This window comes from Haemorhous mexicanus, chromosome 7, assembly GCF_027477595.1.
Source record: "Haemorhous mexicanus isolate bHaeMex1 chromosome 7, bHaeMex1.pri, whole genome shotgun sequence".
In the NCBI taxonomy this organism is placed as follows: domain Eukaryota; kingdom Metazoa; phylum Chordata; class Aves; order Passeriformes; family Fringillidae; genus Haemorhous; species Haemorhous mexicanus.
The window spans coordinates 28728144-28748550 of NC_082347.1; the positions used below are offsets into that span (position 1 = coordinate 28728144).

General features: G+C 60.5%; 4 protein-coding genes across 6 annotated transcripts; 1 reads left to right on the top strand and 3 right to left on the bottom strand.

The window, feature by feature from the left end:
• Positions 1–844: 844 nt before the first annotated feature.
• PI4K2A (phosphatidylinositol 4-kinase type 2 alpha) lies at positions 845–8262 on the bottom strand. Its single transcript, XM_059851751.1, has 9 exons — positions 7845–8262; positions 5068–5268; positions 4695–4826; positions 4459–4612; positions 3802–3863; positions 3260–3359; positions 2869–3002; positions 2524–2583; positions 845–2387 (listed from the first exon to the last, which is right to left on the bottom strand). Exons 1-9 carry the CDS (start codon positions 8235–8237, stop codon positions 2226–2228), a joined length of 1398 nt encoding a protein of 465 aa, XP_059707734.1. The 5' UTR covers positions 8238–8262; the 3' UTR covers positions 845–2225.
• A 479-nt stretch (positions 8263–8741) lies between these two features.
• MORN4 (MORN repeat containing 4) lies at positions 8742–12403 on the top strand. Its single transcript, XM_059851758.1, has 5 exons — positions 8742–8854; positions 10477–10574; positions 10703–10817; positions 10903–11012; positions 11141–12403. Exons 2-5 carry the CDS (start codon positions 10508–10510, stop codon positions 11287–11289), a joined length of 441 nt encoding a protein of 146 aa, XP_059707741.1. The 5' UTR covers positions 8742–8854; positions 10477–10507; the 3' UTR covers positions 11290–12403.
• An 84-nt stretch (positions 12404–12487) lies between these two features.
• HOGA1 (4-hydroxy-2-oxoglutarate aldolase 1) lies at positions 12488–15412 on the bottom strand. The gene is made up of 7 exons (XM_059850778.1): positions 15148–15412; positions 14447–14575; positions 14232–14359; positions 13987–14121; positions 13718–13814; positions 13461–13594; positions 12488–12877 (listed from the first exon to the last, which is right to left on the bottom strand). Exons 1-7 carry the CDS (start codon positions 15374–15376, stop codon positions 12728–12730), a joined length of 1002 nt encoding a protein of 333 aa, XP_059706761.1. The 5' UTR covers positions 15377–15412; the 3' UTR covers positions 12488–12727.
• Positions 15413–16196: 784 nt separating this feature from the next.
• ANKRD2 (ankyrin repeat domain 2) lies at positions 16197–20275 on the bottom strand. 3 transcript variants are annotated; one of them, XM_059851775.1, is made up of 9 exons: positions 18708–20275; positions 18206–18319; positions 17965–18126; positions 17672–17779; positions 17409–17507; positions 17085–17183; positions 16852–16950; positions 16482–16580; positions 16197–16392 (listed from the first exon to the last, which is right to left on the bottom strand). In XM_059851775.1, the coding sequence occupies exons 1-9, from the start codon at positions 18774–18776 to the stop codon at positions 16288–16290; spliced, it is 954 nt and encodes a 317-aa protein (XP_059707758.1). In that variant the 5' UTR covers positions 18777–20275; the 3' UTR covers positions 16197–16287. The 3 variants fall into 3 exon arrangements, with proteins under 3 accessions (XP_059707758.1, XP_059707759.1, XP_059707760.1); XM_059851776.1 differs by having other exon boundaries at positions 18206–18390; XM_059851777.1 differs by having other exon boundaries at positions 18206–18393.
• Positions 20276–20407: the final 132 nt, after the last annotated feature.

Sequence of the window (20407 nt, forward strand, 5' to 3'; positions counted from 1 at the left end):
GTGAGTGGCAGAACATTGTACAAGAACTGTTGTACAGCATCTAGTGCAAGGGGAACAGCCCCACACCACAGGTGAGGTTGGAACAGATCTGTGGGTCATCTGTTCCAGCCTCCTGGCTTAAGCAGGGTCATCCTAGAGCAGATGTCATAGGATCGCATCCAGATGGTTCCTGAGTATCTCTTCTGAGGGAGACTCTGCAGCCTCTCTGGACAGTCTGTTCCAGTGCACAGTCACATAGTAAATGCCCTGGCACAGTCACAAGGACAACTGAAGAAAAAGCTACATGCTGCCCTTCATGAGAAGGAACACTACGAAGAGAGAATAGAGATTCTCCAGGGAAAGATTTCTCTGCTGGAAGACCAGCTGGCCAAGCTGGAAGAGTGTAGCTCTCAGGAGAACTGAGAAGTCATGGGGGATATTCTGAAGCTGGAGCAGATGAAGCAGGAGGTATTCAGCCCCACTGCCAAAAGAACAAAACTCCAGGCCACAGTCCTGTGGTTGAAGGAGAAGCAGCTATAGGAAGCAGCCTTGCACTCTGAATGTGGCCGCTTCGTGGAGTAGAAGCAGCAGCTGGGCAGCCTCATCTCCAGCCTCCAGAGCTCCCTCTCCAAGAGCCACCAGGCCCAGGAGAGACCGTAGCAGGATCTCCAGACACAGGATGCCAAGAGACAGCCTGGGCAGCTGTTTGCCCTCAATGTCCAGCATGAACCAACAGGAAAGGAACTCTGTCCTGCAGCAGCTCCAGCAGCTGCAGGCGACTAGTGCATCCCTGTGCAGGTACACATGGATACCAGCCATGGGTCGAGGGGGCCCAACCTGCTCTAGAGTGCTGCAGAGGCACAGATGTAGCCAGCTGAATGGCAGCTCTGTTATTCAGACCGTTGCATGGTTTAAATACATTACATACATTTCTACAGTGCATTAGAACAATACATTTTGGGTCAGTCAAATGCAGCTGGGCCCGGCCGGGGAGTTGGGTCTCCACTGCTGCCCCCTCTGTGCTTACACAGCCAGTGCTGAGTCCCCTCTCTATTGCAGGAGACAAGGCAGCTGCTCTGCCTTCCCAGGTTCACCTGCCTTCATTCCTCTCTCTCCCCAAAGACGGGCTAACAGAACAGCAAGACCCAACACTGACTTTCCCCAGCAGCCTGAGAAGTCACAGCTCAAGGCAAGCGGGTGCAAGCAGCAGCCCTGGTGCTTTTATACAAACAAGCTCAGCAGCTGCTGGTAAGAGAGGGGCTCCCTGCCTCCCCACCCACAGCAGGCCTGCGAGATTGTCAGCTCCAGGGCAGCCAGGAGTCCATGCTGGTCACCCAGTGCTCCCACCCATGTGGCAGAAGAGCCCCTCCAGCTCTTCCCTGGCAACCCCTGCCCTTCAGAGGGTCCCTAGGCACAGACAAGGCTGGCAGCATGCTGGCTGCACAGCAGCCAGGGAGCTTGCTGGGAGAGGAAAGAAAGTCAAGCGAGAGCAGCTATGGAGACCAGGCAGGAGAAATGGACTGGGGCAAAAGGGGAGAGCTCCCATGGGAGAGCTCTGCGAAGCCACCTGCTCTTCACAGGGACAAGCCAGCACCTTTTTTGCCTTAGTGTCTAACTGCATCCAAGCCAGACCCATGTGTTGTCCCTCTTATGTCCCCTCCTCGAGCCTCTAGCCAGCGAACAGCCGTTCATTGTGGTCCCCGCTACGCCAGTGGGCAGCAGGAACTCCCCCTGAGGAAAGCAGCGTGCACGGGGTTGGGGCACTGGAGGGACAGTGGAGGAGTACAGCACACCCTCAGGGAAATGGAGGGGGTATCACCTGCTAAAGGTCTTCCCAGCCTGGCAGCTGGCATGGTGGGGGAAAAAATGGGCCAGTGGCTGGTGTAAAGGGCTGGACGGATCCTGGCTCAGGTAGCCCGTTCATCCCAGCCCCAAGCAGGAGTGCTCAGAACCGCATGCAGGCCAAGGAACAGAGGCAGGAGCAGGATCCCAGCCATACCACAGTTCCTGGTAGATTCCCACACCTCCCCCTAGCCCCTGCCCCAGGCAGGGCACCAAGCTCCAATGGAGCTGGGGAGGGACCATGCCCATTCTGCCTGGCTCCTCCAGTTCAGCTGCAAGTTCCTCCAGTCACATCTGCTCGCTCTACCCTGAACGTCGAGTCCCAGCCACAGGAGCCGGCAGTGGCCCAGCTCCTCTTGCAGTGCTAGTCCAAGGTGGCCAAGCCCTGCCCATGGCTCCCACAGCTACCACCATGAGAAGAACGGCTTCCGGCTCTGGAAGCTCTGCGTGTAGGACTCACTGGCGGAGCGCTGGTGGGAGCGCGCTGTTTCCACAATCACAGGTGGCATCTGAACCAGGTGCAGTGGACTCTTCCCATCTTTCAATGCCTGAGTCAGGTTCAGGATCTGTATGGCATAACAGAGCAATGCCTGAGCTGCCCTGCCAGAGCAACAGAAAGCATCCACTCCAGCACCCTTCCTGCCACAAAGGCAGGACAGGGCTTCCTACCTCACCCATCTGTCTTCCCTATGCACAGCTTACCTGGCCTCTCATAACAGCAATCTGCTTGTGAAACTGTCCCCTGTCAAAGCCAGGGTCTTTCTGCAAGAGAGAGAGAGCAATGAACACAATGAGATCCACCCACTGCTTCATGCAGTGAACAAGATGCCTATTCCCCAAGTAAGTCATACCCTGTCCTATGGGTTTCCTGCTTCTCCCACACTGAATCTTCAGCTTCTGGCAGAAGGATAACCCTGCTGTGTCTCAGCCCAGAAACAGTCAGGAGCTTGACCACCTCTCTGTCCCTGCAACCTTGAGAGGGAGTTCTCCAATACCACTCCTGCTTTTCCTCCTCGCACATCATCTTTACCCACTCCTCCAGCTCACCTTGAAGAGCTCATACAGATCTTCCTCCAGGTCCTTGACAAAGTTGGGGTCTGAGATCTTGGGAAGAATCAGGTCCTTGATCTCCTGTGAAAAGGGGATTTTGGCCTGGGGCAGCCATGCCCAATAGAACGGATCTGTGGAAGAGAGCAGGAGACATTAGAACTGGGGAATGCAATGCATGGTGCCACGTGCCCCTGGGTGCCAGATTCCCTGAATCTGGGACACAGGCTCCAGCATCTGCCTTGTACAGTCTCTGCTGAGGAGCTGCCCATGAACCCAGAAGTTGCAGAGGCACAGCCCTAACCGTCTTCTCTACAGTCCTTGAAAAGGATGCCCAAGCATGGAGTTGTGTGGTTTGCCATGGTGCCTTGGCATAGCCTTAGGGACTCACATGCTCTCCAGGAGTCCGGGTGTTTCAAGGGAAAGGCCAAACCATTGTCTATAGCAGCCAGCTTGATGATGGGCTCCTTCACCACCACCCAGTCGCTGTCCTGGAAGGAAGTGAAGCATGTCACAAGGAGGACCTCCCAGCAGGAACAGTCCTCCTCCTGCTCCCTGCAGCCCCACTGTCAGGATATCTGCCCTGGCTACCACAGAGGCACAGCAGCTTCTTGCCTGTAGCATGGCACCTTAACCACAGGGAAACATAGGCTGCTTTGGGTGGGAAGGGGGACAAGGCTGTTCCCCTCCCCAGGCCTCACTCCAAGGTTCAGCAACACCAGTTTCCCTCACAGAGTTCAGCTGCACCCTCACAAAGTCCCACTAGGCCACAAGTCACCAACGCAAATGGTAACAAAGGGCCCAGGAGACAAGATCAGGTCTCAACACATTTGGAAACCCAAACCAGATGGGAAATTCCTGTCCTGTCTGCCAAGCTGGCAGCTTCCAGAAGCAGAGTCCCTGTGTTGCCCCTGCCCAGGAGCAGCCACTCACCCGCACGCCCGCGCTGTCCAGGGGACAGTCATACTTGATGAGCCAGTTGTCATTGCCCCGATCTGAAGGGAGATAAAACCAGCTATGTCAGTACCAGTGCTTCCCTGCACCGGGCTGGGCAGAAGACTATTCCTCCACTGACCCAGAAGGGAGACAGACACATTTTAGGCACAAACTCCCAGAGCCCTTAAACATGCTGCAGGCATGGGAAGCCACATCAAGCCCCTCACAGACAGCCCTAGAGGTCCACATATTGCCAGCTCCCAAGAGAAAGGTCAGCCTGCAAGGCCCGGAGGACAACCTCAATCCCTTCCAGCCTAGCAGAAACTCAGGAACACGGTGTGAAATGGGATATACAGGGGAACAGTTAGGTGCTGGATTTCTGGATGTCCCTGGATCCTCACAGTTGTAAAACTTTCACCTGAGCACCACTGCAGATACAGATCTGCCAGTAAACTGGCCAGCAGCCAGAGCCTCAGGTGGTGAGCAGCCCAGCAGCTGCATTCTGCCTAGTGGCAGATGTCACCTGCCAGCAACCGAGGGGAGAGGAGTTTTGGGTGCAGGGAAAAGCCACAGAGACCCTATCTCCCTCCCCCTTCTCCAGCAAGGTAGGACATGAAGGAGCAGCAGCATCCAATGGCAGGCAGCTGGCCCTACCTGTGTTCCTGATGATGTAATCCAGCACCACCAGCCGCTCGAACTGCAGCAGCAGCTGCCGATTTGTGTTCTCCGGGAGCGGCTCAGCTTCAAACCGCCGCAGCCAGTAGTCTGCATCCTTGTAGCCTTCCACAAAGAGCTGGAAGGAGCCCACCTGAAGCAAGGATAGGCTGCATTACAGAAGGCCAGAGGCCAGGGAGGTGCTAACAGGCAGGCATGGAGGCTGGCAGCCCTACCTTGGGTGGCAGACCAATGCGGTTGAAGCGCTGGCCAACTTTGGGCACCTTCTCCAGGGCCAGCCTCTTTCCTCGGGACTTCACCCTGTCAATGGCACTGTAGTTAAAGGTCTCACTGGCCAGATACACCACCTGGAGAGACATGAGCACAGTCAGCAGGGGCCTCTGGCAAATCACAGGACTGCCTGAAAAGACACAAGCATCTCCCAGAGCTCTGCCCAGCAAAGGATCCCCACAGTTTGAGCAGGAACAGTCCTACTCTAGAGCACTCAATCTCCTAGGTCAGCAGTGACACAAGATAAGGTGCAAGCAGAGCTGTGTGGAAGCACACAAAAGCCTCCCCAGAAGAAGCCCCCAGCAGCTGTCCCCTCACCTTTGTGCGGGGAACAATGTTGAGTTCCAGTTTCTGGTCTACCAGGCTGGCACCTGCCTCTGACAGGTAGCCCTGATTCAGGACAAGGCAGTCTCTCCCAAAGCAACATGGGCAGCACAACTTCTGAAGCCACTTGGTCCACTTGGGGTTCAGCTGCCCATAGGGCTCCTCATTCTTGGGCTTGAAGACACCAATGATTTTCTGTAAGTGGGAGAGAAGAGGGCTGAGTCCAGGAAGCTGGCAGAGCTGGGACACTTTCCTCAGCCCACAGCGGGGATACTAAGGAACAGGTCCAGAACTGCTCCTCATTAGGATAATAACCAGCCTCCTGGGACTAGGCAAAACTCCACAGCTCCTGAGAGGTAGGCAGAGCTGGGAAGAAGCCCACTCCAGCCACCATCCCATCCCACAAGAACAGAGTGCTGCCCAGAGACCTTTATACCCAACATGAGTCCCAAAAAACACCAGTGATAATGCAGTCTCCTGGTAAACACATCAGTCTCATTCCAGTGACCTTTGGATGGCGGGGGAGAGCTACTGCTCATCATTGGTCATTACGTTCATACAGGAAAGGGACAAGGACAGCAATTCCTGCCCTGGCTCAAGAATCCATTGAACAGAGCTGATCCCAAACTGACCAGAGGAAAAGGACCAAAACAGCCGAGAACCTGCAGGACCCCTGAGGAGCCAGGGCTCTGTGCTGGGGAGTCCAGCAGAAGGGCTGACACTCTGGAAACACTGTGGACAAGAGAGCACAGGCAGGTCCAAACTGGCCACCAGCTGGTACCAGCAGCACTCCCAGCCCCTCAACCCAGCCTCACACACACGCCAACCCAACACTGCGGACAGCAGTGTAGGTGTCCCCCTGCTGCAGAGGGCACAGAAGCCTTGTGCAGGACACTGCACCACCACTGAGCCAGCACTGCCATGGCACACAGATGAGAGAAGGGCTGGGACAGGAGCAAGGCCACCTGTCCCAAGTCAGGCATCCCTAGGGGGATGGCAGTCCCTGCTCTGGAGTGACTCAGCATCACATGCAACCAGGCCTTCTCCCCATGGCTACTGGTAGCCCTAGCCTGAGTGGGAGTCACTTCCCCAAGCTGAGCTCCTGCCAGAATGTGGAAGTAGAACATGAGTCCCAGTGCTTCAGCAGGGAACCTCAATGCAATATTAGTCTGTCAGGGGCCAAAAGCCAGGCCAGAGCAAGCAGAACCAAAGCTTTGTTCACCAGGAAGACAGAAAGGGAGGGTTTGAGGGAAGAGGATCACTTGAGCCATGTCCAGATCACATGGTGGAGCCACTTTCCCTAGCAGGCAGGAAGGCAATCCCCCAAACCAGCCCCACACGGCTGTCACACGACTGTCAATATATCCAATATACCCATGCTTGGATATAAGCCCACAAAGAGGCCTGTCAGGAGCTCTGGCAGCATAAAGCCCTGTGCTCCATGGAACCAGTCCAGCAGAAAAAGGCCCAGTCAGGCAGGGACAGCGTGGAAGCAGACACCAGAGGCCTGGCAGCACAGCACCACCTTCCAGACAGAGCCATGCCGAGAGCAGAACTGACAGGGAAAACAGGTCTGCCTGGTGCCAGCAGCAAGGCAGAGAGAGCTTGGCCAGCACAGGGGAGCAGCTGGCAGTGGGGTGATCATAACCACTGGGGCTGAGCAGCACAGCCCTGGAACAGCTCAGGCCCCAGTAGCCTCAAGGAAAATAATCAAAGAAGAAAGTTTTCCCCCCCAGTATACTCCCCCTGCTGCTCACAACATCTACATGCTGCACTCTTTCCTGTGCAGTGGGATGTTTTTGGTAACCCTGGGCAGCAATCACAGCAACCAGTCACACACCACATTTGCTGGCAGCAGGATAATCTGGGGGACCTGCCAGCTGACAACACCAGACTTTGACTTCTCACACTCATGCTCCAGCAGCCAACCCTGAGTTTGAGTCTCCTACAGCCAGGCAGCCTCCAGCCTGCAATCCCCAAGCAGCTCATCTGGCTGCCCACTCCAGGTCTCATATTGAGCAATAGGAGGGAGCTGGGCTGTGGCACAAACGAGTATTTCCCCACATGCCATCAGCTGAGCTGGAACTGCCTGCAACAGCTTCCAGGAGCCAGCTTTCACCCAGAGAGGGAAAACTAGGACACATCAGAGACCACAGATCTCACTCCCAATTCCCTGGAAGCATCCCAGCACACACGTGGCAAGGGAGTCACAGGAAGCAGCAAGAGCTCAAGTAATTGGGCAGGGAGCAGCAGGTCACAAGACAAGCCAGCCTGTGCTGTACACTCATCCGGTCAGTGGCACAAAGACGGCTGCCACACAGCCCACCAGGCCTACAGGGGACCAGCTACATGCTGAGGACTTTGTCTCCACTATACCAACCACGCAGCCACAGAGAGGACATCTCACAGTTCAAAAAAACAGGCCAAAACCAGCTCAGCCCACAGAGTCACAGCCCTGGAGCTGGAGTCACTGTGTTCAGATGCTGATGCACAGGCCTGCGGGAGCGTGTGACCCTTCCTTTTTGAGCACAAAGCCGCAGACGAGGTTGAATCACACTTGGACACTGCTGCCCCGCACTCTCGCTGCTGGTCCCACTGTACTTCTCCCCGGGGAGGCTCAGACCCACTCCGGTCGCTCCTACCAGCCCTCCACGGCCGGTCACTCCCGCCAGCGTCTCGCTCCCGGCCGGTGCCGCTCAGCCCACAGGCCTCCGGAGCTACGGGGGCGACACCACCCCAGGGTCGGCCACGCGGGGCTAGGCCCAGCTCACCCCCTGCGGGTCCTTCACGAAGTAGCTGCCGCTGGAGCCTTGCGAGATGCGCTCGGGGAAGATGCCGCGCTCGCTGGCCAGCTCAGCCCGCCGCACCACGTCGGCAAACTCGGGATCCTCGGGGAAGTCGTTGCGCTCCCGCTGCGCGGCCGCCGCTGCCGCCGCAGCTGCTGCCGCCGCCGCCTGGGCCTGCGCCTGGGCCTGCGCCGCTGCCGGGCCCCGCGCACCGCGCTCCAGCAGCGGCTGCCGCTCGCGGTCGCGGCCGCCAGGGGAGCCGGGAGGGGAGGGCGGCGGAGGCGCGGCGGGCGGGAGGGCGCGCACGGCACCCCCCGGCAGCCCGTAGTCGGGGCCCTGCGCCCTCTCCGGCGACACCAGCGGGCTCGTCTCGTCCATCGCGCCGCCCGCCCGGCCCCGCCGTGCCGCTACCGCCGCTTCCGGTTCCGTGCGCGTCACGGCGTCCCAGGGGCTGTTCCACCCCCCACCGCACCCCATTGGCTGCTCCGCCCCACGTAGCGCCACGCCCAGCCCGGCCGCTGCGGCCGGAGCCGCGGGGGCAGCTGCGAACATGATACCGCTGGGGCTAGCTCGGAAGCTCTCGCGCCTCGAACCGTTCGTTCGAGGAGGCCAGGGTGTCTTCGCCCCCGTACACCCCCGCCGTGGCGGCTGGCGCTAGTGCCCTACACAAAGATGGACGCTCTGGAGTGGCCATGCCCATTTCTGCCCTTCACAAAGATGGTGGCAGGAGGGCGCTGCCCCTCTGCGGCCGCGCCCACTGGGGGCGAGCTCCTTGCCCCACACAAAGATGGCGGCCGGCGAGGGCGTGCTGCGCAGCTGGCCAATGAACAGTCGCGTTGCTAGTGGTTGCCATGGAAATAGCCAACGGCGAGTGGGGATGGACGCTGGCGGCGTGGCACCGCCTGGCGGGGCGGGGTGCTGGCAGGGGCGGTGGCGGCCACCGCCCCTCGGCGGGACCTGCTGGGGAGCGGTGTAGGCGAACAGCGCGGAGCCAGGTGAGCGCGGGCCGCGGGTTCCTGCGCCACCCGCCCGGCGCGCCCCGCTCCGCTCCTAGGCACGCACCGGGCCCGTGAGAATCGCCACGCGCGTCCCGGTGGTGGGGCGTGCGTGTGTCAGCCGTGGGTGCATGCACACATTGGGGTGCGGGTGTATCAGCCGTGGTGCACGGACACGGCGGGGTGTGGGTGATCGCTCACGGGAACAGAGACACGACGGGATATTGGTACACGGGGGTGTGGGTGCATCACCCGTGGGCGCGGTCACGGCCCCGGACACACTGCCCAGGCGGGGTGTGCGCGCATCTCCCGTGGGTGCGTGGTCCGGGCAGGTTGTCCGTGCCTCTGCCCGGGGATGTGTGGTGCAACGAGGTCGCGCACCCTCGGCCACTGTGCGATTCGGGCAGCGCGGGGCGCCTTGCCCCTCCCTGCGGCCGGCGCGGTACGTGCTGCAGGCTCGGGGCGGTGGGAGCCCAGCGCGCGCGGGTCCGGCTCCTGGGCAGGCTAGAGTGTTCGTGGGGTGCTGTCCTCCGGCCGAAGTGTCACAGGCCGTGCTGGCCGTGTCACAGCCCGAGGCAGCACCCTCTCCTGCGCCTGGCGTGGCTGGGCAGGCTGCAGGGTGGGAGCCAGCGGTGCGCTCCCGGTGCCTCCGATCAGCAGAGAGCACTGTTCAGTCGCTGTTCGCCTTGGCTGGGGCCATTTCTCTGACACAAAGCCCTGGCAAGTTCCTGTGTTGCTCCTGAACGCCACGTCCTGCTGGTTCATGTGGTTCAGTACCCACCTTTTGGGTGATGTGCAGCCGGCTGTAAGCAGATAGAGCCCGCTTAGATGCTGGGAGCCCCTTCCCATCTCTGGTACTGACTGAGCCGCCTGGCAGCTGCTGGAGAGACACCGCCCAGCCCACCTGCCGGGCTGTCTCTATTCTGGTGCCTTCCCTGTGTGCTGGGGAGAGCCGTGCTGCATGGCAAGGCTTTGTGAGGTGTGCAGGGCTTCAGGGGCTGCTTGCTGTTGGCAGGCAGGTTCGCAAAGCCTGGGTAGCCGAGCAAAGCCCTGAAGCCCCAGGATCCTATCTCTGCTGTCCCTCTTGGGAGGAGTGTCCTCTCATCCCTGGGGGGTGAACCGGGTCTACCCATTCTTGATGCTGAATCTGGAAACTCCACAAGCTCTCTGTCCCCTCTCCTGAAGTACTGCCCCTGAACACAATCCAGCAAATCCATCTCCTCTCCAAAACACTTTTTTCTGCCTGGGACTGCCTCAGCAAAGCTGAGAATAGCTCCTGGCCTGAGCCTGCACAGAACCCTCTGGGGTTCTGCTGGAGTGCCATGATGGAGGCAGCCAGTTCATGCCACTCACTCACGTTTCACAGGGCTGTGACCCCCCTGGGCTCACATCTCCCTGAGCCCTGCAGTGGGGCGGGCAGCAACCCGAACCTGGCGGCTGGAGTTTCAGAGCCTGGGCAGGGCAGCTGTGCTCCTGGGCTCACCTCCTCATCTGTGCTGTGCCTTAGCAGAGCTGTCACCAGGGCAAACAGGTCCCTCTCTGCGAGCTGAGAGGATGCAAGGGCTCTGGGCAAGCCGAGCTGCTCTCCCTGCCCAGCAGCTCCCTGTGCCTTTCCCTGCCAGCTCTTGTCCTGCTGTGCCGGAGGCTGTTGCCATGACCCTCACCAAAGGCTCCTTCACCTACTCCAACGGGGAGGAGTACCGCGGCGAGTGGAAAGAAGGTGAGATGTAGCAGGAGGGAACGGTGCCACCTGTGCTGGGGGACAAGCAAACCCCACACCTCTGCTCAGCTCCACACTGGGGCAGGTCCCAGCTCTGCCCAGTGCTGCCCATTTCTGCGCTCACCTAGGTCGTAGGCACGGCATTGGGCAGCTGACGTTTGCTGATGGCACTGCTTACGTGGGGCACTTTGAGAACGGGCTCTTCCACGGCTGCGGCGTGCTCACCTTCTCCGACGGCTCCAGGTGGGCACGGTGCTCCTGTGCACACCTCCCTGGGCATTCCCCCTTGCTGTGGGGAGCTGCTGCCTCAGGAGACCCTCCCACACAGGTACGAGGGGGAGTTTGTGCAGGGCAAGTTCAATGGCGTTGGAGTCTTCACCCGCTGTGACAACATGACCTTTGAGGGCGAGTTCAAAGGCGGGCGCGTGTACGGCTTTGGTGAGTGCTGCACGGCCCCTGCTCAGCACGGGCCCTTCCAGCACTTCCAGCTCCATCCCTCCTTCCCCCATCCCCTGTGGGTGCAGCTCCCTGCCTCTTCACTCCCAGCCCTTCCCTCCCCTCCCCAGGTCTCCTGACCTTCCCTGATGGCTCACACGGTGTGCCCCGCAATGAGGGCTTCTTTGAGAACAACAAGCTGCTGCGGCGGGAGAAGTGCACAGCCATCATCCAGAGGGCCCAGGGCACCTCCAAGTCTGCCCACAGCCTGACAGCGTGATGGTGCCTGCATCCCCTCCTACCAGAGCTTGGATCCCCTACTTGGGCACTGGCTGGCCCTGCTGGCCCTCGAGAAGGGATGTGGCACTGCTGGGTGCCTCCCTGCCCTTCGTCCCCTCCAAACGTCCTCCTGCCAAACCCTTGCCGCTGGAGGGGATGGGACCCTCTGCTCTCCACCCAAGTGCCCTGGGGCAGCCGTGGTGCCTTCTCTTTCTGGCTGTAGCCCTGGCACCTGCTGGAGCAGCAGAAGGACAGGGTGACAGAGGTGTAGCCCCTCTTCCCCCCAGGAAGACTGTGGACCACTACAGCTGCTAGCCAGCTGCAGAGGATGGAGCGGGGGGATAGAGTCTGGTCCCTGACCCCACTGCCAGGGTGCCTTGGCTGGAAGCTGCTGACTGAACCACGTGCCCCCAGAGGGGCAGCTCCTGGCTCACTTTGTTGCCCTGGTCCTGGTGGCAGGGTGGGCACCCCGGGCATGCTGTAGCCTGCACCCTCAGCTCTGGGTGACTGGCCACCCCTCTGCATGACCAGGGTACAGTGACATTGATTCTTACGGTCCCCAAAGAATCCAGCCTGCTCTCAGGGCCAGCCATTGGGCTGCCTTCCCCTCATCCCTGTGCCAATCCACCCATCCACCCACTGCCTTGGGGACACCAGGAGCAGCATCCCCACCAAGAGCGACTTGGGAATGCCCAGCCTGGCGCATGTCTGCTGAACGCTGGTGAGGATGTTAGCAATGGTGAGCAAGGAGAAGGGTCAACTGGAGCCTGGAGTGAGGGACGTGAGCAGGGCCACATGGAGTGCCAGGGCTGGAGCAGGAGGCCTGGGCAGAGCGGGGATAGACGTATGGTGAAGGGGCAGGCAGGGGGCACACAGTTCCCCATTTTGCCCCCCACAAGCATCCTTCACCTCCCCACTGCATGCTCACCTTCACCCCCGGTGCGGTCTGGCTGGCTGTGGCACAGGGGTCCCTGCAGCCCTCACTGCCCAGTGCAGGGCTGCAGGGGCTGTGCCTCCCTGCCAGTCTCTGCCCACACCGGGCCCCGTGCCTTGCTGTGACCCTGCCTTGTGCTGTTGCCTGCACAGGCCTCAGCTGAGTAAACCATGTTGCCAAACACCCGTGCCATGTCTTTTTTGCTGGGAGCAGGGATGGCGCGGGCGCCTTGCACAGAAAGGACTGCAGACACAAAGAGGAGACTGCAGGTTTATTCATGGCACAAAGATCCACCCCTTCCCAGGCAAAGACAACAGGTCTGTGGGGGCTGGCAGGGATGTTGCCCTCCTCTACCCTGTCTTCCCAGTCCAGCCCTGTCCAACAGGGAAGAGTAATATGGTGGCCCTTTCCTGGCCACCTCCCAGTGTCCCCAGAATGTCATCAGTTCCCAGGGTCTCTGACTCCTGTACCTTCCCAGTGTGGGAAGGGGCAGATGGAGAACACCTCACAACCAGCCATTGGCACTGAAGGTGCTCCTCAGCTCTTCAACCTGGGCAGGGCTCAGAGGGGCCAGGGGTGCACGGCAGGGACCTCCATAGTAGCCAAACCACTCCATGGCCTTCTTCAGCCCCGGGATCCCAAACCGGCGGGTGACCTGTGGGAGGGAGGGAGGGAGGGCACGGAGGCTTTCTGGCTCCCAGGGGGCAGCATGCTCTCTGGGCTCCGCTGTGCAGCCCCTGCTCCTTTGCTTGCCATCACTCCTGTCCTCCCCACGTGGGAATGCAAGGCTGGCAGGGTGTGCGGTGGCTGCAGCACCCCATGAAGTGCCCACTGTGGGGTGGGGGGGCAGAGCACACCCACACAGGACTCCACACAGGAGCTCTGGTGCATGTTGGGCTCTGCAGCAGGGATAGGCGCTTCATAGTGGGATGAGGGGCCCAGGAAAGACCAGCTCTCCCCCTGAACACACTGCTGCCTATAAATAGCCAGCAAGGCTCTCACGGAGGGGCATGCACCCCTGCCTGGTGCCAGTGGACAAGCTGTTCCTTAACATGACAGGGCTGGCACTTCCCACCTTCTCACCTCCAGCCTGTCTTGGCTCACTGGCCAAGGTGCTGTGCCATCCTATCCCCCTGAACCACCCCTCCACCCCCTGCAGCCCAAGGGACTTCCATTCTTTGCCTCTGTCATGGCCTGGCACTCCTCCCTTCAGCACCCGTGGGGTTTTGCCTGCTCACCGCTGTGTTGGGCTCAATGAGGCGGTGCTGCAGGTCACGGGCCTCCTGCCACTGGCCCGTGCGGCACAGGTGGTCCAGCTGACACAATGGGTCACCCAGAACATTGGCGAGGGCACACACAGCCCCAGAGGCACCTAGAGACACCAGGACACCAGCTCAGCATGCTGTGCCTAGCCAGCACCTCAGTCTCTCGCCTGCCTCCCCCTGCCAGTGTCCCCAGGCAGTGCCCCCAGCCAAGGATGGGCAGCTGCACTTACCCACAGCATAGCTCGCCAGCAGGAAGCCAGCTGATCCTGCCAGCACCTGGAAATCCTCCTGCCTTGTCTTGTGGACCATCAGCCCCATGCGGGTGATCTGAGGAGAGACATGCCATGCCCTGGGGCAGGCATCACCCAGTCCCCCTTGCTGCAGAGTGCCTGCTGGCAGCCCTGGGGTCCAGGGAAGGGCTGCAGGTCTCAATTTCCCATTCCCAGCTTAGGTCCACATTTGGTGTTAAGCAGCCCTGGGAAAGTCCTGCCCCACTCACGTCCCCACCGCTGTCCTTGATCCCAATGATGTTCGGGTGCTGAGCCAGGGTGATGACAGCCTCCATGGGCAGGTCCAGGCCAGTGTTGGCAGGGACACTGTACAGCACCACAGGGATGGGGGATGCGTCGCCAACCTGCAGGCAGCCAGGCAGATTTCAGTAGCTGGGGTGGGTTGGGGACACATTGGACGTGTGTAACCTGCTGCCCCAGCTGGTGTGGCTGGCAGGTGCTGGACATGGCCCACCTCTGTGTAGTGATGGATCAGGGCAGCAGTGGTCATGGCCCCCCGGTAATAGCAGGGTGTCACAACCAGTGCCACGTCAGCCCCCGCCTCTGCCATACTGACTGTCAGCTCGATGGTGGCCTGGGTGGCTGGGGAGGAGGCAAAGGGGTGAGGGGTGCTCCAGCGGGGACACATGGCCCTGCACTGCCCCCCATGCTGCCCACACAGGCACTCACATTCACAGCCCGAGCCAGCCAGCAGCAAGCGGTCCCTAGGCAGAGCCCGGCGCACGCAGCTCACCACCTCCACCCTCTCACGGGATGCCAGGTATGGATACTCCCCATTGGAGCCCAGTGCCACCAGCCCTGGAACACAAACGTGGGGAGGGCAGTGCCAGGACTGTCAGGGATCTGCATTACACTCACTCCCTTCTTTGCCACTGGCACTCAGGCAGAGCTCCACAGCCCACAGAGTGCCCTCTCAGGCCTATGTCCCTGCAGCCCCAGCCTCCTGGTCAGAAGAGAGGAGACTCTGGGGATCATCCTTGTGAAGCTGCAGCTCCTCTCCTATCATCTATCCATCCTTGGCAATCAACAGGTCATATCCCATGAATTTTTCAAAGTGTGCATGGGAGCACACTGCGTAGGTTCAAGCCTGCAGCTATGCGTGGAGCATGTGTGCAAGCCTGCACATGTGTAGAGTGTGTGTGCAAGCCTGTGCTGGCGTGTGGTGGGGGTGTGCAAGGACACACTTGTGTGCCCGGGCACGTGCCATGCAAAGAGCCCCAGGTGGGTGACCCGAGGTGTTGCCAGCCACGGAGCAAAGTCCAGCTAGAGGCTGAGCACTCTTGGGAAGCTGGCAGGCTGCCTGCACAGCCTCTGTGGCAGGCGAGGATCTAGCGGGAGCCTGCACGGAGGAGGACGGGGGTAGCGCTTACCTCGGAAAGGGATGCGGGCATAGCGGTGCAGGTTCCCCTCCAGCTGGGCATAGTCCACCTCCTGTGTGGGTGAGAAAGGGGTGGCGAGCGGTGGGAAGATTCCCCCAAGATTGAATGAGGGCTCTGATCCCTGCGGGGTGCTGAGCCCCCGGCAATGCCTGGGGGCTGCCCAGCGCAGAGCTGCCAGGGCGGACCGGAGGGAGGAGGCGAGGCGGGTGCTGAATGCCATGGTGGCCGGGTGCTGTCGCCGGCTGTGCCGCTTGCCTCGCCGAGGGGCTGTTAATGTTTGACGGGGCACGTGAGGGACCCGCAACCCTGCTGGGCAGGTGACATGGGGGGTGGTACCAGATGAGCTCAGGATGTTCTTCCCCATTCAGGAGCTGGCTGCAAGGAGCTCAGCGCCCCTCCAGGTGAGCTTTGGCCACCGCGGCCGTGGCTTTCCCTTCTTTTTGCCAACCTTGGCAGCCATTCCTCTGCCTCGTACGGGGCTGCAAGGTCAGGGAGGGACCAGGCATTGCAAGCAGTCCCAGGGCTTTGGTCAGGGATCACCTGATCCAGCTGTCAGCGTCGGGTCTCCTGTAAACGGGTGAGTCTGAGCATTTCCATATGGGGAGCAGTGAGCACTGCACTCGGCATGTATGCAAAGGGACCACATGTCCCCTGGGGATGGCTGCAGCAGGAAAGGCAGAAGGACAAGAAGCCATCCAACCCCACAGAGCGGCTGTCCAGCATGGGTACAGCTGCTGCTCTCTGGCACAGCCCCAGCCTACAGCACAACATGGACTCAGGTTGAGCTGTCCTCCATGAATTTTTCCTCCCTGAGCTTGCCCAGGTGGGACTTCATAGGACTGTGAGCAATCAGGACTCCTGCAGTGAGTAGTCCTGCCCTTGAACCCCTTGGTGTCACCAATACTTGAGTCCTAGTGATAGGAGGCAGGGCTCATCATGCTGCCAGATAACCCTGCTCCCAGGATAACCCAGCTTCCCCAGGCCCACCCATCAATGCTAGTGCAGGCTGCCCAAACACAAAGACACCTGGAGCCAAACACTGCTCTTTGCTGACTTTTATTGACACAGACAAGATTGTCTGGATCCTGCTCCTTGGAGCTGGGCCCAGCCCTTGGTCCCTGCCTGGTGCCATCATGCAGGGACCTCCATCTCCCCCTGTGGCTGCTCCTTGGTCTCCAGCGCCTGGCGTGTGTCCACCTGCCACTGCTGCACCAGGTCTGTCGGGGTCTTGCCAGCCTGCAAGAGTGGGCAGAGAGAGGCTGGGCACAGGGTGGTGCAACATGGTGGGGCAGGAAATGGCCTCGGTGCTGGCCCCACATACTCACCTCATTCTTGGCCATCATGTCAGCCCCGTGCAGGATAAGTGTTTTGATGATCTTGTAGCGACTGAGCCGTGTGGCATCATGCAGCGCTGTGTCACCCTCCTGTGAGAGACACAGCTTTATTGGAGCGTGTGGTCCAGGGACAAGGACCCTCTGCTTGTCCCCAGCACTGCTCCTCAGTCCCCAGCACACCAATCTTCCCTGAAGAGGGACCATTCCTGTCTCAGACCTGGCTGTGGCTGCAGCCACCCTGGGGCAGGGATGCGTGTGTCCAGATGTCCCCCCTGTGGGTGCTGGAAGCCCTTGGAGGGGTCAACACAGGGAGGGGGATCAGTGTTGCCCCCAGTGATGCCTGCATGGCTGCAGCACTCACCCTGTCTGGGGCATTGACATCCACCCCGCAGTGGATGAGATGCTCCACGATGTCAAGGTGTCCGGTTCGGGTGGCCACGTGAAGGGGTGTGCTGAGCAGCTTGAGGGGGGATGAGATGGACATCAGGGGGGATCAGCACCCACACCTACTAACCCAACAGAGGGTCAACTCTGGTACTTCAGGGTATGCCCCTGCCCCTGGCACAACCCTGTGACCTGCTCTGCCCTGCTCACCTTGTCCTTCACATTGAGGTCTGCCCCACGGTCCTGCAGCAGTTTGACAGCATCCAGGTGCCCACCCCGGCAGGCCCAGTGTATGGCAGTGCAGTCCAGCTGGACAAACAGTGCTGTGTCATGGTGGGGGACACCCCTACTCTGTGCCTGTCCTCTGCCCCAGCAGGTCCCCGTGCTGGAGCTGAACTGGCAGAGCCCTGCCTGCAGCCACGTCCGTGATGGGGACAGCACTGCCCCACTGCAGGGTCCTCAGTCCTGCTGTAGTTCTGGCTGCAACACACCCAGATGCTCAGACCAGCATGCAGAAGCAGAATCCAGACTCACCCGGTCCCTGAAGTCAACAGTGGCCCCACTGTCCAGCAGCTTCTGCAGGATTTCCATGTGTCCCTCCAGTGAGGAGCGGTGCAGGGCTGTACGGTGGAACTGGGGGACAGGGTGGCACATTGGAGGACGGATGCATCCTCCCCTGCCCAGGCTGGTTGTACCTCCAGCCCTGTCCCAAGGGTCCCAGCCCTCGCCCACAGGCATGGTGGGGCATGGCTGCAGGACTTGGTGGCATGCAACAGGCTGGGTGCCAGGGAAGCTACCTCATCACATGTGTCAGGGGAGCCACCGTCTGCCAGAAACTTCTCGATGACGTGCATCTTGCCCTGGACAGCGGCTCGCAGGAAGGTCTCTGGCTCCACAGGACCCTCCTGGCAATGGCACAGGCTCAGGGCTGGGGCAGCAGAGGGGTGCAGGAGAGGGGACAACATGGGGGCCCCCTGCCCTGCTACCTCAGGGAGGTCTCTGAGTGGCAGGGTGTCCCGGGGGCTGGCCTGTGGGTGGTCCAGTCCCTATCCCAGCAGCCCCCTCCCACATCTTGGGACCCCTGACGTACAATCTCCAGGGGTTCAGGTGGTGGAGTGGGCTCGGGGGTGGCTGCCCGCTCTGCCTGGCGCTGCCGGCGCTGCTTGCGGAGCTCGATGAGTCGTTGGATGCTCCCCACGTCAATGATCTCCCGCCTCAGATCCACTGAACTCCTCCGCACCTTCTCCTGGCCCTGGTGAGCACACACAGTGCCCCGTTTGACTTGTCTGTGACCAGCCGCCCCTGGCCACCCTCCACCCCAACCCACTCACCTTGATGGCCTCAAGGCCCCAGTTCCTGGGCCCACGGCGTTTCTCCTCCTCCAGCTCAGGTGTGTTCATCCGCTCCACGGCTGGTGGCTCTCGTACTCCATCCCCTTTGAGTTTCTGCAGAGGCACAGCAGGTGCTGCACGGTCTTGTCTGGGCACAGAGCAGCCCCACTGCTTCCATCCTCAGCCTGCTGGGGAAGGTGGCTCTGGGCATGGCTCCACTCGCCGCTGAGGTCTGTGGGGTGCTTGGCAGCCCTTGGGCTTGAGCTTGCCCGCCCACCCTGCTTGGTAAGCTGGGCACCTGCCGGCTGCTCAATTCTGCCCCATGGGCTAGAGCTGCTGGGTTGGAAACTTGATCCCCCTGAGAGCCCTTGGACACCTTCATATATCCCCCAGGATGGCAAGGTTAGTGCCAGCCTCCTCACATCCAAGTCTCTAAGGAGGGACAGAGTACAATGGGGGTTCCTACTACAGCCAGGAAGGTTCCCCCACCCTATGGACTCACCTCCTCCTTCTCCTCCTCTGCCAGCTTCTGCTCGATGAGCTCCTTGGCCCGTTCCACATCCAGCTCCATGTCTGCCTGCAGTGCACAGTCCTGTGCAGGATGTGTCCTCTTCTTCTTGCTACCACGAGCAGGGAGTTCCCAGTCCTGGCTCCTGGTGCTGCCGGTGGCTTTGCCGGCCGTGGGGCTTTATGCTGCTGGCCCCTATGTCCCACAGCCCAAGGGCACCAACAGCTGTGGCTGCTCCACATGACTGGGGCAGCTTTGCCATGAGCTCACGCTCCTGCTATCTGGCCCTGACTCACCTCTCCAGCCCCACACCCTCTTAAAGAGCCCCCCCCCCCCAACCCTGGGCTGACCAGGACATCTGTGCTTGTTATGGGGAGCTGCGGTGTGCAGAACCTGTGACAGCCAGTCAAGAGAGGCTCAGCAGAACAGGGACATGATCCAGGGTCATGCCATAGGCATGGCACCGATGCCTGTGCCACCCACCCTGGGCAAGCAAGATGGTCCTATGGCTCCCATCTCTGTCCAATCAGATGCTGCAGCAGCCACCAACGTTGCCTGAGGTTCTGTGGCACCTTAGGTAGGGTGGGGGCCTGGGGTGGGGGGGCCTGCCCACCCCAAAGGGAGGCAATGGGTCCTCTCAAGTCTCTCAGCCAGCAGCAGGCAGCATGGGATGCCAGGAGTCATGGCCCCTCTGTGCTGCTTTAGAGGATGACCTCAGGTGTGGAACATTCTGAGCAGCTCTGCCAGGGTACCCAAGGCTGCCTGGCCTCCCCCACAGCATGTGGCAGCCTGGCAGCAGGAGAGTGGCCTCACGTGGGGCCAACAGGCAGAGCTGGCAGCTATTCCCGGCAGCAGGAACATTGTTCAACCCTCCTGAGAACTCCCGCCTTGTAAGATGAGGCCAACACTGCCTTGTGCCGGAACAGTTAATGCACTGGGCACTGTCCACCAGCACAGGACCTGGGGGAGGGACGGAGAGCTACACGTCACTGTTACCCTCCGGGGCAGTTCCCAGGGCCATCCTGGGGTGCCCTGTCCCATGGGTGTGACAGCCTCCCACAGCAGAAGGACACTATTTTCACCAGGGCAGGCCATGGTGGCCATGAAGGTAGTCTTGGGACTGTACCCCTCCATGGACTGTCCCACCTAGCTCAAGGGTAGACACCAGCTTAAACCTCCAGAGGGGAAGCACCAGGAAAGGGAGGTGGTGACCCAACACTAAGAAGCAGCTGGGATGACAATGGGACAACGCAGGGGAAGGGTCCTAGCAAGCAAACAGCCAGGGCTGGCAGGACAGGGTCAGGGTGGCACTAGGGAGCAGAGCTGGGGTGTCCAGGCTACCCTTGACCACCCTGTGCCCATTCTGACATGGGAGCAGATAGAGGACAGGCACAGGGACCACCCATGGCTATGGGTTACAGCCCCCTCCAGCCTGTCCCCAAGGACAGAGGAAGGATGAAAAGGCTTTATTGATAAATACAGACTATGTACAGAGGGGAGACATCTCCAACCAGCCCAGCATCCCACGGGTCTCCTGGCCAGGGGGAAGCCAGAGCCCAGTGGGTCACAGCCTCTCCCTGCCAGCACAGCCTGGCAGAGGAGCCCCAGCCCCAGAGACATTTGGTCTTGAACCTCCTTCAGCAAACATGGCGCCTGCCTGTGTCCCTGGGCAAGGGGAGCCACCGTGGTGGCAC